At 44.6% G+C, this 16,495-nt stretch overlaps 1 protein-coding gene across 3 annotated transcripts in view; it reads right to left on the bottom strand.

Annotated features, from left to right (window-relative positions):
• The window catches only part of mob2a (MOB kinase activator 2a), a 57,476-nt gene that overhangs the window by 23,508 nt on the left and 17,473 nt on the right, over nucleotides 1–16,495 (bottom strand). Inside the window, exon 1 of one of the 3 annotated variants that reach the window (XM_034141159.1) lies at nucleotides 10,124–10,464. The exons of 1 other annotated variant lie outside the window; for it this stretch is intronic. In XM_034141159.1, the coding sequence (XP_033997050.1) occupies nucleotides 10,124–10,161 (38 nt within the window). In that variant the 5' untranslated portion in view covers nucleotides 10,162–10,464. Of the gene's footprint in view, nucleotides 1–7,204; nucleotides 7,622–10,123; nucleotides 10,465–16,495 lie in introns of those variants that run through there. One more of the 3 variants, XM_034141158.1, reaches the window with a different exon arrangement.

The raw sequence follows: 16,495 nt of genomic DNA, 5'->3' as shown, positions 1-16,495 counted from the left end.
ATGTCTCATTTCCTGAATCAGCAGACAGTACAGCTGCATCAGACTGTCTGGCATGTGAGCGGAGCCACGTTGTGTTTGGGTTGTTATTTCGCCCCAGCCTATGCCCAGTTTGCTCTTTGACCCTGAGAACATGGAACCTAGTGACGTGGTCTAAACTCACTGAGCTGGAGCTACTGACGAAGAGTAAACACGCTGTTATCTTTCAATAATATTCTACAAAACAGTATCTTTTGTACATTTAGTTTAACCGTTTTCAATGTGTCACTGCAATTTCATATATTTTGACACTTTTATTTTAAGTCAGGGTTTGGGTGTTTTCAATATTTAGGCTACATTTTTTTTTGACTTTTCTTTTTTCTTGAATGAATTGTGACAAATTGTGCAGGTGCGTATACAAACATAAGTTACAAAGATACATTTTCTTGCAAAGTAATATTGTTTGTGGGATAACAGGAACATTGACACAGTAAAAAGGAAAAATCACAATATCAATGAGGGCAGACTAAATGACAAGAACAGCACCTTTTGAGAACAGTTTGAATAAAAACTGAAATGTATAACCTTTTTCAAGGTATTATTTATTGTTGGACTGTTGTATTAGACTGCTGTAAAAACACTTACAGAGAAAGAAACCTAGTTGAATTACTATGTTCTCGAGTAAAATTAGAACCAATGTGGTTTCCTTAACGATGAAACTTAATATATTCCTCATCTCCTTGTCGACCTTCCTCCATTGTGAAATATCCTTTGAATCTCTCTGTGAATGACGTGGGCTTCTGAGAAAACACTCATGTCCGTGCAGCATCTCATTAACAGTGTTTCCCGCAGATGTGAGTTTGCGAACATTATGTGTCCGTCAGCTCGAGAGCGTTTTGTACAGTAGCCATTATCTCAGGAGCTCATCGCTGGAGTCGCCACGGCAGCAGAGAGAGACCGGTCGGCTTCAAACTCACATCTGCTGCTCTGCTTATCACAACAACCGCGCGGTCAGAGAGAACAAGGACATTTTCACAGAAGAGTACAGCCAGTGCATATCTGCCCACACACACACACACACACACACACACACACACACACACACACACACCGAGTGGTACATTTACAAAAACTAATTAGTGCCAGTTGTTCTCTCTGAATATCAAGGTTCACAGGGTGCCTCATCACATCTTAGAAAGGACAAACAAAGCCTTCTTTAGTGTTCTATGGGAGTGCAAAAAAGAAAAGAAAAACATAAAAGACGGACAACTAAATGAGCTTCCTGATGACTAGACGAGATCTTGCCACCATCTGATAGCAGAGGAAACTCTGGTCCATTGTGTGAGTTTGATTAACACTGAGTGGATCAAGGCGTAGGAAGTGGTCACACCCAGGATTGGGCAAAGAGGTGAAGACAAGCATGTGACGGATTAACAAACCAAAAATCAAGCTGGTGGAAAATATGAGCCAGTCAGCGCTCCCTGTAGGAAGCTCTGGTGAGAACGCCTCTGTGTGCATTTCAGCCTCTAACCAGCTTATGGGTTTACCTACGGTAATGTGGCTGTGTGGCAAGAAGCAACACCTCTTCTGAGAGGAAGTCTGATCTCTCCGAGGAGGATACTTAACCACCAGCACCTCCCATGGACCCATAACAACAATAACACTGGTTCCAAACAACAGCAGCTCAACAACACCAGGTCCTGATGGTTAGCCCACAGCGATTTCATCACACAGAGCAAAACAACACATGCCACTTTTTTTCACAAATACATGCGTTCCAGCCAAAGACCTGTTTTCCTGTAATTAGCCACAGCAGAAGAGCATGTTGGGATATATCAGCAACAGTCCCCAGAGGCCAATCAGGAGAAAAAACACAGTGTGTGTATGGGTTGGTCAGAGGGTGTTTTTAGCGACTGCATCATGTGTCTCTGAGTCGGGGCCACGACAGAAAAGAGGAAGGGGCCGGCCCAGGGAAGGCCTTAGAGACAAAGAGAAGAGGCAGCAAATGTTATGGCAATTCCAGACAAAGCTTTAGGGCATTGCTGAGATGAAAGTGAAACCACAGTATTGCACTGCGCCTTTGTCAGAGACGGGCATGGCAACATCCTCAATAACACATATGGCACCGAACAAAAAGCATGCCTGTCGTGTACAGATGGTGCATCAATGAGCGAGGGAAGGAAGTGGGCGTAGGCAGCTGCTGTCGGAGCCGGTGAATGGGAAAGTAAGAGGGAGACGGACAGAAAGGAGACACAAGAGAGGTCAAATCAATATATGTCCTTGGAGCAGTGAGAGCCGGGATGTATGTGTGCCTCTCTGCTTACGTCAGTTCATTAATGAGCACTGACGTCCACATTTTTCTCTGCCCTTCAGAGCTGTATCACTTCCTATGGTAAATGATGAGCAGGAACAATCTAATCTGACCCTTTGAATGAGCAGATGAGGTCAGTGGTTCTATGAAGTTTAGTGTGTGTGTGTGTGTGTGTGTGTGTGTGTGTGTGTGCGTGTGTGTGTGTGTCCGCATCATTGGGAGTCAGGTGTTAACAAGCCTCTGATTGGCTTACGAGACTAACTAGCTCCCATGTGGGAAGATTAGTCTATGCAGTGACATCATAGTGACATCATCCCAAAGGGGGGATGAGAGGTGTTTCAAAAACAGTGTGCACATCTGTCTACAACACAAAAGACGAATCAAAAACTGTTTAAAAAAAGACATATTATAAGACACAGGCAGAAATCTTAGCGGCTCCATTGATACATAATGGGGATTTAAGGTTGTTCCTTGTGTACTGGCAGGCCTATTCTGCAAGTGAACATAAGGTCAAGGTTTTCTATTTACAAATGGTACTAGCGTCACCTCAGAACATGCTGTGGTCAGCAATCTGCAGCTTCCCTTCGCACTCCAGAGCAGCCTCTTCCCTACAGCTACGCTGATTAAATATAGTCTCACAAGAAAGGAGTTCAATGTGTGTGAATCTGAACGTGAAGAACGGGATGCAGCTGTGCTTTTAAGGTGTGAAATAAGACAATCTGTTCAAAATAAAGTTGAATTTCTGGAGGCAATTTTCCTTGTCTTTCGCTGCGGTCTTTCCTTGGTTGCAGCACTATGTCAGATGGTAGATAATTGAAACAAATTAGGGGGCATGGCTGCCAACGGCACTGCAGCACAGAGGCAATTACACAACTATGCAGGCAAGTTTATATATGTGTGTGACACACACATATATAAACTATATAAACTTCTCGGACTAAAGCATACACACAGCTGAGAAGGGCAGCGAATAAGGAAGGCCTACTCCCCACCACCTTCTCTGTTCAATTAGGCTGCACCAGACCCCCCCCCTTCCCTCTCACTCTTGCCTGGGACAAACTTTGACAAACAGGAAGTGAGGCGCCCAGGCACTTCCCGTCTCCCTTTAAAATGGTCCTCTTGTTCCCAGAGGCAGCACGGAGAAGCCATGGTCTGCTGCAACAACTGCTACGACTAATTTCTCTGCCACCTTTCCACACATTTTAAAAATGTGATACTCAATTCTGTCTAACCTTTTTCCTGCCACCTAACCAACCTACAAACAGAGGCAGACACAATTAATCCATTATCCAGATGCCAATTTGGCCACCAAGCAGCTGTTGTTGTCCATGCTTACAGGGCACCTGCTGCGTCACACAAACAATTTTCACCTTAGTACGCTGCACTTAATATTTGTCTGCTCAGCACTGATTAATGTTCTAATCAGGAATTGCGTCCGAGTGTGCTATGGTTAGCTTTTTTCTCTGAACATGTCAACCTAATTATGGTTGTTTCAATAGCAAAGGAGATGCAAAGACGTCCTGTGTTTTTTTTATTTAAGCGTGAGCATTAAAGCACGTGCTGACGGGGAGGATCTAAATGCGGAGGTGAGGTTAGTGCAAGGCCATCGCTTCCTTCATATCCTGAGCCAGCAGGACGAGGCTGCTCCTAAAAACACATTCACAGTGTCAGTGTTATGTAACTGGCCCTATGTGTGAGGTCTGCTCTCTGCAGTGACTCGAGGGCAGGTGAAAATAGAGAAGGACAATCAGTTCAGTATAGACTGACAGGCTGCTTATATTCTATGTGCCGTTGTGCCCTCTATAGGAGGGAGTAAACTAAAGGCACACTGGGCAGGGTTTACCAGTTCTTCTTTGTGATTAAAGAAGTTAAAAAAGTCATTCAAGCCAGATATCTGGGTAAGGAAAGATGGACATTTTCTAACCTGTGCTCATCTTGGAGCAGCCATTTTCTTAATGTTGAGTTATAGGGGTTTTCTACTAGTTGATTGTGGACTGCATGCCCTATTTATTACCTTGACCAAGGAGGTTTTGAGTTGGTTTGTTTTTGTTTGTTTGTCAGTAGGATTACTTAAAAACTACCATCCTGCCTTCATGAAACGTGGTGGAAGAGCGTAGTATGAGCCAAGGAAGAAGCCACTACATCTTGAAGTGGATCTGAATCACAGGGCGGATACACAAATTAATTAACTATCTTTCACATTGCAAAATAAGGCATTGGGCCTTGACGGGTCTCTTTCCAAGTGCCCTTCTGGTTTAGGTCTAGTATGAGTGGAGTAGTGTATGATACAAATAAGTAGGAGAGTTGGGGTTATAGAAACAATAACCGATAAGTTTAGAATATTTTTCTTAGAGTTTTCTTCTATGAAATGAATTTAAAATTAAAGGGTGCATCTTGCTGTTCAGTTAAAAGTCTAACCAAAATGACAAAGCAGCTTATGCATTGCAACCCTGCAACAGCCACAGCAAATATTGCCATCCAATTCCTCCAGGCAAGGCTTTTAATAGGTTTTGATTCAACCCAACTTTCCCCAAAGACTTCGATTCTATTGAGTCCCATCTGTGTGACGGGGCAGTCTCACAAGGAGGGGAGTCTGCCGGGCTGAGGGGGGGCAGTGTGGGGTTTGTTGGTGGAGAATGGCGTCCTTGTTGAGCTGCTTGCCACAGCTCTGTGGAGAAACCAGGCCTGCCAAAGATAGCCTAATGAGAGACACATGGAAAACAGTAAGGCCCGCTCTGCTAATACAACACACACAGTATGATGGCACACTCAGAACTATTGTTCCACACCACACATTATAAAACCAACTGATCCACTGACAGCAAACACACACAAGCCTTTGTACTGTGATGGAGTCTCCAAGTCTAAGTGCAACACGTCAACAGCAATATCATACAGAAACGTTTATCCTCGTAACAAAGAGGGAAATCTGATTTTCTGTGTCATGATGAAATTCCGTATGGAGAAATGATTGCAACAGATTGACCCATTGACGTTATTGAAGGGGTGAGAAACAGGGAAAAAAGGCATACAATTGATTAAAGCTGAATGAGAACTTGACCCAGGATTCAACTCAAAGTGTGCCTCAGGACTGTTGTGTTGGAGGAGGCCTTTGTTAGAAAAGACTTTTGAGTGGACTTCATTTATTTGATAGAATTACTTTTTTATAGAAAACTTGCAAGAACACAACATGGCATATTAGCAACAATTTGAACAATTAGCTTCAAATTAAGGCACACATCATTCAACTATACTATAGTAAATTACACAGAGATTCCATCCTCTCCATACCTATGCAATTTTAGACAGAAATGGTTGTCTCTGAAAATGACTGAAATCACCTAGTAATAAACATTAACACTTTGCTGCTGTAAAACTTTACATGCCGAAATGGCAACGGCTGAGAAAGGGAGGCCACACAACTTATTTAATTTTACGTCATACGATGACAGACCGTTTATCTGCTCCATTCTGAACAGCATGATCAACATTAGAGTGGACGCTGTTTGACGGAGTGCTGGCAGCAGTCTCTGCTCCACACAATGCTACTGCTGAAAGCTGAAACACCAGAGCCCCGGAGACGGAGAAATGGCCCGGGCGGAGGTCAACGAGGACCTGCTTGGATGGGTGTGCCTCCAAAAACACACATCAATCAAGCCATACAGCATCATCGCCAAGCCGCCTGATTGGCTGTCGGAGACGCCAAGGGAGAGGAAATGCTAAAAATAGACGTGACGGCCCATTTTGGCTTAATGAGCCCATGAGACATTAGTGCGCTGTCCAGGTCCCACCCTGTCTTGGTCATGACTGGGGGAGAAAGTGCTCTTGGCAAAAGCCCCTGCCTTCACAAGGCTTCTGTGTGTGTACTTCAATGAGGCCTACAGTATAACACATGTTTAGCCTCACACATACATGACACACATACATACACACTAACGGCAGGCTGTTATTCATACTAAGAGTAGCAGTGAAGTGTAAACAGAGTTCTGTATCACGGCAAGGCCTAATGTAATCCAGCTGTGCTGCTGTGTGTGTGTCTGTGCTAAAGCTACAATTGTACCCCCGCCATCAAAACGCTCCTAAGAGCTCAAAGTTATATTTAGGTTTTATACAGCAGTTAAGGCAGGCTGAGGCTGGTTAACCCTGGAGCCACAAACAAGGGGAACCAGATCCTCTCTGCTCCGACTGACAGAGAGCAGAACCTAAATCATCTTCCCCGTGAACTCAAGCAACAACAAGCAGCTCTGCAACCCATGATGTTGTTGCAGGTAGGACCAAAGAGAAGGGCAATCCAGTTGGTAATGACCAGGAAAAAGGGTAAGCCAATGCTGTGCAAACAACCAAAACAGAAAAAATGAAATAGCAGCTCCCTGCCCTTTTGGAACACTGTGTCCAAACAAACAGTGCAGCACAACCAAAGGGGCACACAGGAGGACGAGAGGAAAAGTTGGCCAAGCTGATGGATTCGCTGACTTTGGGCTGCATGCCATTTCACTCCAACCACTCTTTATCTTCTCTCCTAACAAACACTGAAACCGGCAACATATAACCCTGTTAAATCAGCTACAGCAGGATGACTATGTGCCATCACTGTCCCTCTGCCCTGACTCCCTCCCTCCCTCCCACAAGGAAAGATACCCCTTGTGTCTGACCACAGCAGAATCTCTGCCTGCTACAGCAGCACTGTCCTCAAATGTCTCCGACAAAACCGCAGCAGCATAACAGAGAGACTGAATGTGGGAGGAGAGGAGGGGAGGGGGGGTCAGATGGAGAAGTTAATCAAGGTCTGACAATGTGAGTTAAAGAATGCAGACAGCCACAGAAAACGACAACAATCAACAACAACAGTAAAGGGGATGGAAAGGTCATGAAGGGATAAAAAAAAAAAATAAGAGTAACAGTGACTTGGATAAGTACCGATAGAAGAAGCAGTCGCAGCACACTAGAACCCCCATCGAGTCGGTGGTGTAGCAGAGCCGGGGTGAGGAGGCTCCGACTGACCCACAGCTCCCTTCCTGCCTGTCACCTCCCCCGTTCCTCTCGTGCAAACTCGGCTACAGGTGCAGCAGCTCCGGCATAGCACCTTGTGTGATCGGACAGCAACGGCCTCTAGCTTTAATGCAGGTCATGCAGGACGGACGGACGGACGGACGGAGGATGCAGACGGGCCACTCAGGAAGTGAGGCAAGCAAACGCGCAGAAATACACTTTCAAAACAAAATCACATTCACAAAACCGGGTACGCTGCTCCGAGCATGTTTCTCTTTCTCTCCCTCCTTTCCAACTACTGCAACTGCCTGCCTCACTTTCACACTCTTGCACTTCTCTCCCTTTCTCTCTTTCTCCCTCCCTCCCTCTTTCTCTCTCTCGTTCCCTTGCTGGCTCCCACTTGAAAGGCGGGAAGATTAGCTTGGCAAACAGAGTCCTATAAACAAACTGCTGACTGCTGGACAGCACAGGGTGGACTGCAGCGGGGAGAGCGAGCGAGCAAGAGACAGAGAGGCAGCAATCTCAGCCATCTGTATACATCCTAAACATCTCCACCCATCGCGCATACAGACCAAACACACGATCGGTTGGCTAAATCCGAGTCGGAGTCAAATCCTGTCGGACGTCTCTGGAAAGTTAATCATTGCAGCAAGGTGACAGCCCCTTCATGCTTTTGCACGTGACGTGATATGCAGCTAAATCATAACAGCAGATGGCTAATTGTCAACTCTTCAGTCAACACTGCACACGTGTGTAGGCATGCAGCACAGGATGCACACGTATACAGTTACCATGACCGTTCATTCACACAAACGATGCAGAGGTACGGGAGGGGAGGGGCTAGCGTGCAGACAAGCCCACAGGAAGCCAGCCAATCGCTGCAGAGTGCTTGTGTTGTGGTTTGGCCAAACAAGTTGAAGGACACACTGGGCCTCATTACATCTCTCTCCTTTCTTCCCTGCATCACTTAATAAGAGCAATCACTTTATTTTGCCATTGGCTGTTCACTTGCTTCTTTGTTCATAAAAACACACACAAACACTTTGAGAAAAGACTGCAGTAAGGTCTAAGATCGAAGGATTAGCCGACCATGACAGAGGGAGCCGCTGACGCTCAATGTCAAACGCTGCTTCCAAAGAGGAAACACATCACTGCAGCAAAAAAGACTGAGACAACAGAGGCAGAGACACCAGTCACCGTCAGAAGACGGTAGCTATGCAGCGAAGCGCTTCTCTTATTCTGTCAGCGACTCATCAAAGAGCTCCCGAACAGTGACATGGATTAACAGAAGCCAGAGTGAGAGGAGGTTTTCACCTAACCCTGCTGAACAACACAGCTTCTCCTCCCTCTGCTGATCTTCTCTTCTTTTTAAAATGACAAAGACGGACTGCAGCTGCCCGGCAAAGCACTTTTACACCGCATGACGTCATCCCTCCTCCAACACCTCCTCCCTCCTCCCTAGAAGCCTTTCACCAGGAGCTGCAGCTACCAGGCCTCCTCTTTCACTGTTTAATTACCTCATCCCTCTCATCTGCGCACACGCACATGCACATGCACACGCACACACACACCACCTGCACTCACACAATGATGCAGGGGGGATAGTAACACACACTTGTCTTGCACACACTTCCTTAGTGAAAACAGAAAGGGGAGGAAGGGGGGTGGGTATAACAGCCGATAACATCGTTCCCGCATTTTCAGCTGTGTGATGAAGTGGGTGTTTGGCACTCATTAGTTCTCCTTTGTGTTTCAGTACCTAAAAGTCAGAGTCAGGATGTGGGTTTTGTGTGTGTGTCAAGTGCAGCGGAAGGCCATATGCCCTGGAACAACGAAAAGGGGAAAAGGAGTGCCACAGGGAAAGTGTAAGAAGTGAAACTGCCATTAAATTAACTGTCACTTTCAACAATATGAGAAAAGTTTTCGTGGGTCGCCTTGTGTTGTGTACTTCCTCCAAACTTCTGGCCCTTATCACAAGATCCAGACAAAACAATAAAAAGCAAGACATCCGCTTAATTCAAGAAGGCAGACAGACAAAGAAAGAATGCTTCTTATAAACGTGTGACTTGGAGAGATAACAAAAAGAGGAGGGGGAGAGGGAGAGACTGAACCACTGGGCAGGGGAAAGACCCAACTCGTGACCGGGTTTAAAAACGCCAGGACATGAATAGAGGCCGTTGCATCATGTCAAGGGAAAGTGAGTTAGGGGTAAGAGGAAGAAACACACAGCGAGCATCATTCACACAAACACATACAAAGTTGCTAGGTGATGGGAAGGCAAGAAGGGAGTATTTCTCTAGAGAGGAAGGAAAGAGAGAAAGATAAAAAGGGAGGGAGAGGAGAAATCATTTTTGCCGTTTTCCATAATGGAATAGAGGAAACAAAAGAGTTAGAGGCCCCCCTCCCTTAAAGCAAGACAGACAGGTTTCTTCTGATCAAGCCTCACAGACTGAACTACACGTGGGCACACTGAAATCAGGGGACCCTTGAGAGGAATAGACATTATATCATCAATGTTTGAGTAGACATGATCAAGTGCATTTTTCAAAACTGAACAAACATACTGTCTTTTTTTCAATTTCATATAACTTCACTTAGATTTTTCATCAGATGCAACCTCAAACGACCTCAATATAGATATATGAAGGCAATAAAAAGTCGGCATTCTTAAAAAGTTGTACGATATTAAAAAAGAGTCACTATGAGCACCATTGTGCGGAAACAACACAGACAAAGTGAAGTGATTTATGAGCTGAGCATATCACAAATCGTGCACCCCTCCCTCTTGCCCATATGGATAACACATGATCAAGTTACCGTCGCGCACATTTACAGCAGTTCTCTTACCTATTTAGCGTATAGGACCCGTTCCTTTTAAACCTCATCCTGGACGACAGGAAACGGATGAAGAAATCCAGAATTGACGGCGTTTCAGCTTTTTGTCGCACCCTGAAAGCTACACACCCCGCCGCGTCTCTGTGAGCTCTGCACGGCTGCAGGACGAACAAACACACGCCGAACAATACGGAGTCGCAGTCCTCTCTCACTCCTCAAGCACCTTTCTCTCTCTATCGTTTCTTCCCAGACCACCTCCTCCTCCTCCTTCCCCCTCGGTTTAGTTTCCGTGGGGCAGGGTTAACGGCGTTTCGATTCAAACAATAAGAGCTCGTATCGGTGGCGAAGTGATGTTAAAAATAAAATCTCGTGATATTAACGGAGTCTGGTCGAGGCTGGGTCGGCTTTGTGTGTACTGCCTCGCTGACGTAAACCACCGCTTTTTTACTCCAGAAAAAAAACACCAAATGAAACTTGAACCATTTCTTTCAAAACGTCCACATCTACACCCACTCTTCCGGCTCGGTTCGGCGACATAAAACCGAACAAAAACAACGTCTAAATTGAAAAAAAAGATACATTTACAAGCTAAATGGTTATCACCGCGAGGCAGCTTCCTCCTTCTCCCCATTCACGGTCTCGAGGAGGCTCTTGTTCCTATCTGAGCAACTATATATACACACACACACACACACACACATTATATTCCTCCATATGCTGAACACAAACCAGACTCCACCAACACAGCTCTTGTCGCCACCTGAACAGTGAGAGATGGATTTAAGGCTAAGAATAGGGCCATTTAAACCCAAAGAAGCACCTTTAAGTACCGTGTCATTCTAATGGACACACACCAAGTCCACTCTACAGCTCATTATACAGGAGGTTGGTAAACATGCTTCAACTTTTAACTTTTACATTCATTAAACATACCACTGGATTAAAGTAGAGAGGATTATATACAAGTGGATTCAAAAAGGGAACAAATAAGGGCTTCCAGGAAAGTATACTTCACTTCATTCCAATAGATAGGAAATAGTACAGATGGTTATTTGCCTTGCAATACTGATACAACTATCTTTCTATCTCTGTCACTATTGCACCAACAAACTCTTGACCTCTTACCAGGTGCTGCTGTGAGGACAATGAGAAGCTACCAGTAACAATGAACCAACATGGCAGACTGGCTGGTTAGTAATATTGGCGCTTTGCAGCATTTTCAGCATCCTCTCTGGCAAACACAATGAGAACTGACAATAAAATGAGCTGCAGGAATGTAAAAATGTAGGAAATGACAGGGAATATTTAAAGTGACTTTGAGCACACACAGAGGTGACACTTGAATGACTTTACAATGATGAAGTGTGATCTTTAACGCTGCACCCAGACACCTCCCGACTCAAACATGCCCCCAGGGAAGAGAGCTTGTTGCCCCTGTGGATCTTAACACCACTGTGTGTGTGTGTTTACACAAGCTACAGCTCAGGTAAGAAGCTCTTGTTTTGTACATTTTTGATTTTTATGGTTTAAAAAAATGTAAGAGTTGGAGAAGAAAAAAAGACGACTGGATGGGGAGAAAGAGAGTGGGAATATGTTGAGGGCCAGACCACAAAGACTGAAAAATGGAAAGACCAGATGTGCTTTTCTTACAGCCAATTGAGTAAGCATTGAGGTGGGGAGGAAGAAATGCAATAAGAGTCCAAAACTGGTTTCAAATCCATGACTTTTATGGCTACATGTAATGTGCTTTAGTACTTGTCGAGACAGCCTAAAATACGTTTTTTGGACTTTTATGAAGCTGTGTGGATGTGACTTGAAGCCAAAAAATAAAATAAAGCAGCTATTTTTAGCTGAAAGCTTTGAAAGTATAAAACCTCTATGTTTATGACGGGGATTAAATAAAGGAAAATAGCAAAAATCCAGCTCAAAGAATTACAACCATTCCCAATAATAAAATATAATGTGTCATTAACTTTTGTGTGTCTGGAGGGATTCGAGTACATAATGATGAATCCAGGCAAGTGGTACGTTTAAGAGCATTCAGGGTGATTCAGGATTACATCATGGGAGTGCGGTTGTGTGTGTGATTCCTGCACTCCCGCAAAAGCACTCAGGGTTGGTTTCAACGTCTCCAAGATCGTTTATTACAAAAAGAGCAGCCTGGCACCAGAACTGCTGATCAATGGCATCACTGCTGCTGCTCCTTCAGTCACTGCAGAGTTACACAACAGCCACTGGAGGGAGGAGAAGAGAAGGAGGAGGAGGAGGCTATACGATGACTAAAGGAGGAAGATGGTTGTCAGTAAATGAAAAGACTCGGTAGGGACAGAGAGAGCTTGGAGGGGAAAAAGAGGGAGAACACTGCAAACCACAGAGGCACAATTAGCCAGAGCTTTATTGATGTGGTTCCAAAACAACAGCCCTCCTTCCTCCCTCCTTCTATTCAGGCTCAATCCATTCCTCCTTCCTGCACTTATTCATTGCCTGCACCTTAGCTTCCCTTGATTGTATTGCTCCTTTCTCAGCCCCCCCTTCATTTAGCTAATTTGAGCTTTCTTGCTCCTTAAATTCTATTCAAACCTGTTCTCCATGCAACCCCTCCCCTCCTCTCTCTCCTCCCTTCTGTCCATCCAGTTCAATCCCTGTCCACATTCCTCTTCCTGGTGCATGTTGTGCAAGAATGCTGTGGGCCTTAAGTGTGTCCATGCATACAAATGGTGTTAAAAAAGCATGCTCTCTTTCTCGTCTGATGAGGAAGCTGCAGCTTTACTCTTAAGGTGTAAATATTAAGGATAAAATAAAATGTTTGTCTTTATTCTCTGCCTTGTTTCAAGTGACAGAGAAGCTTCCAGAAAACACTAATGGCTGGCTGTGGAATAGTCCTGGCTCTCCACTCCCACACAGGCTTTCCAGGAATACGTTGCACAGTCAAACGCTGGACCGCAGTGCACACACAAATGGATGTGACACACACACACTCCACTGTGGCTCCAGCAACTTACGTGCATGTGAGAGGAGAGCTTTAGAGGGACAGTGTGCCAAGATCACTAGAAAAGGGCTGATAGTGACAGAGAGCACATGCACACACACTGCTTTCAGCTGTAAAGCAAAAAAAAAATGAATCTTGTGAAAATACCAAGCTGTGTGTATTACGAAATGTAATGTACCATAAGGTCTTTGCTGCAAAGTACCATGAATGTACTGTTTCTGTCACCCACACAGCCTCAATATGTTTCAACACACACTGAGCTCAATGAGAGGTATATGTGAGCTGGGGTCATGCCAAGAGGTGCAGTATGAAAGGGCCTATATATACGGCCAGGCTGGGCGACGCCAGGGTCCGTCAGTCTGTCTGTGGGTCCGTCTTTCACATACAGCCCGGTCTATAGTGAGGGGACAACACTAATAACTCACCTTTATAGTTACTTCAGTGGGTCTGCCTCTCTGTCTGCCCATTTTAACCCTGATAATGAAAAACTGACATGGAATAGGTTTTCTTGTATGAACCAATGAAGAATGTCCACCATACAATCACTAAGTACAGTTTTTCTTTCTTCAAAACAGTTTTAGCCAAAGTAGCATATAATGGCGCATTTCCACTACACGGTCGGCCTCAGCCACACTCGGTACGGCTCGGTACGGCTTGGCCGCGTTGGGCCTTAACAGGGCCGACTCACTTCATGCTGCGCTTCCATTACAGTTTAGGAACTGGGGTAGTTACTATAGTAACGCAGTGTAGGTGGAGCCGTGACGTCATCTTCAATGAGAAATCCAGAAACACAACACAGCCGTTAGCTGTGAGCACTCAGAGCTCACAGCTCCTTATATATGTTCAGAAACTCGACAAAAGTTAAACAAGTACAAACCACAGACTGCCTGTGTCATGGCGAATACAGTCGCTGCTTTATTTATGTCTGTATAGGCCGTTGTTGTGAGTGTGGACGGTCGGAGCATATACTGCGTTAGCTTAGCCAATCTCCATCTAGAAAAACACGCATTTTAAAAGGTTTTTCGCCTGCCGTCTGTCTGCAGACTTGACAAAGCATTAATTCATGGTTTTTACTAACCGGTATCAGTATGTTGTTACTTCGGCATCATTTTGAAACGTGTATTACAATTAAATCACGGTCAAATATGTCCATCTTGTTGTAGTTCTAGCCCTCTTGCCAGCGCTCCTCTCTCTAGTTTAGCATACTCAGCCCGACTCAGCCCTGTTTGTTGGCCCCGATAGAACCACCATTTTCTAGGGCCAGAAAAGAGGGGAAAAAGTGGCCCCGCGCCGTGCCGCGCCGGAACGAGGCCTAGTGGAAGCACAACCAAAAAAGGGGACGGCACGACACGGCACGCTTAAAGCGAGCTACGCACTGCAATGGAAATGGGCCATAAGTGTAAAATAATGGGCAGAATGGCAGTGATGTTGACTTTTTCTCAAATGTCACTTGGATGCCCCTAAAAGGCAAATGTTATGTCTTTGTGTTTCTGGCCTCTGCATCCAATCAGTATTATCTTTCTATATCTAGACAGATTTGGTTTCGATCTAAATTCCAGGAAATTAAATGCAACCTTACCCATGCACCGGTCACAGCTCAGGCATTTTGGAATGTAAAGCTAAGCGCCAGCAAAGGAAATCCATCTAATTTGTTGAAGGAAAAGTAGCACTTATTTTATTTTACAGTTATTTTGTTGCTACAGTGAAGACACTTAAATGATGCTGAAACCATTCGTAGTTATAAGTCTGCATGTTATTTACTGTTGGTCACAATATAACAACATGCAAAGAGAAAATCAGTGATTTGTTTGTCCAGTCTGCACCTCTATCCTGGATACTTTTTGTTAGAGTACTGGTATTGTGAACTGCCAAGGTTGTTAGGACTATGATGCCACCTACTGTCAACCAGAACTAATGCACCGTTGTGAAGTGAGCACACCAGCCTCCTCCCTTTCTCTCTCTGGGGCTGCTGTGCTAAGTGAGGCGTGCTGGGCCTGAGGATCCGTCACTGATGTCCTGATGACTGGTATGCACTCTGGTATTGCTGGCATGCGAATAAAGGCTTTGCACCCGTGATGGGCGGGAGGAGGTGAGGATGGAAGATTCAAAAATGAAAAAGATAAGGGATTAAGTGGCGCTGATACATCGGTGACGTCAGGTACTGCTGCTATGCAAAATGTGGATGTCTTTGAAGGCATGTTATGAATGGAGGGAGAAAGAAGGAATGTCGCGGTAAGGAAACCACTAGGGCGAGTTGTGGAACACCTATAGGATATTTTGTGCAAATGTTGCCTTCAATGAAAGAAAGAATACCTGAGAAAGGTTTCACATTGGTGGAAACCTTACAAAAAATGAAGATGAGAGGTTGGGGCGGGGAGACACACATTCAATGCTTCTGTTGCAGTGAATGACAAATCATTATTGGAGTATCTGATTTATCCTTCACTTAAAAATATAAATAAAACACTCAAAGAAAAATTAAATCCGTGCCTCCGCAGAGAGAAGAACAGAACTATTGATCTCTGTGACTGGTGGTGGACTGGTATAGCTAGTTTAATAGGGTCATGTGATACTGCACTGGAAAGAGCCGACAGACCCCGGTGCACCCTGGGTAGGCCTGCGAGTGCTGATTATGCAACAGGATCTGATTTCATGCTCATTGGATCGCTCTGGTTCTCTCACTTCCCCTGCCTGCTTTCTCTTCTTCAAAACACTTTTATCTACATTTCTCTTCATGCCACAAACTTTCTGCTATGGATCTTTTTCTTTCAATTGTTTCCTGTCTCATCAATAACACACAGAGCTACGCATGCTCTACCCTCTCCTGGAAAACAGTGAATTTATAAGGCCGGCTAAAATCAATATGATTGACCAAACAAAGTTACCTACTGTAACTGCTGACAGGTATTCTTTTTCCCAGCAGCACTTCCCTGTCTACTCAAAAGTCATGTGAACTGGACATGTGCTGCCCTCTTGTGGTGAAAAATATGCTACACCCATATTCTGCTTACCCTATTAATTCTTCCTGCAGTCAAGCTAGAGTTGCAACACTGATAACTGCATGCATTTTTAGATAAACAAGTCCTGAGCTGTGGCTTGTTTAATACGTACTGGTAATATTACCAGCCAAGAGATAAAAGAAACAGCCTGTCAAACTATTACATGGTGTCATCACACATCAGGATATACGATTCAAGGACATTTGAATAACATTCAGGGTCATCTTTATCTAATTTTCCTAATTAATGTCCCCATTAGCTTCATCAAAACATAGGCTATCTTCCTTGGAAGCACACAACATCATAGAGGCCTGATTTTTTTACTCATTGTGAAATTGTGGCCGAATCAATAAAGATTTCTGTTTCAGGATTACAGAGTTGAGGTTTATAACAAGA

The sequence above is a fragment of the Trematomus bernacchii genome, unplaced genomic scaffold (assembly GCF_902827165.1).
Source record: "Trematomus bernacchii unplaced genomic scaffold, fTreBer1.1, whole genome shotgun sequence".
In the NCBI taxonomy this organism is placed as follows: Eukaryota; Metazoa; Chordata; class Actinopteri; order Perciformes; family Nototheniidae; genus Trematomus; species Trematomus bernacchii.
The sequence above is the reverse complement of the archived record's forward strand: the minus strand, read 5'-3'. Positions and strand labels throughout refer to the sequence as shown.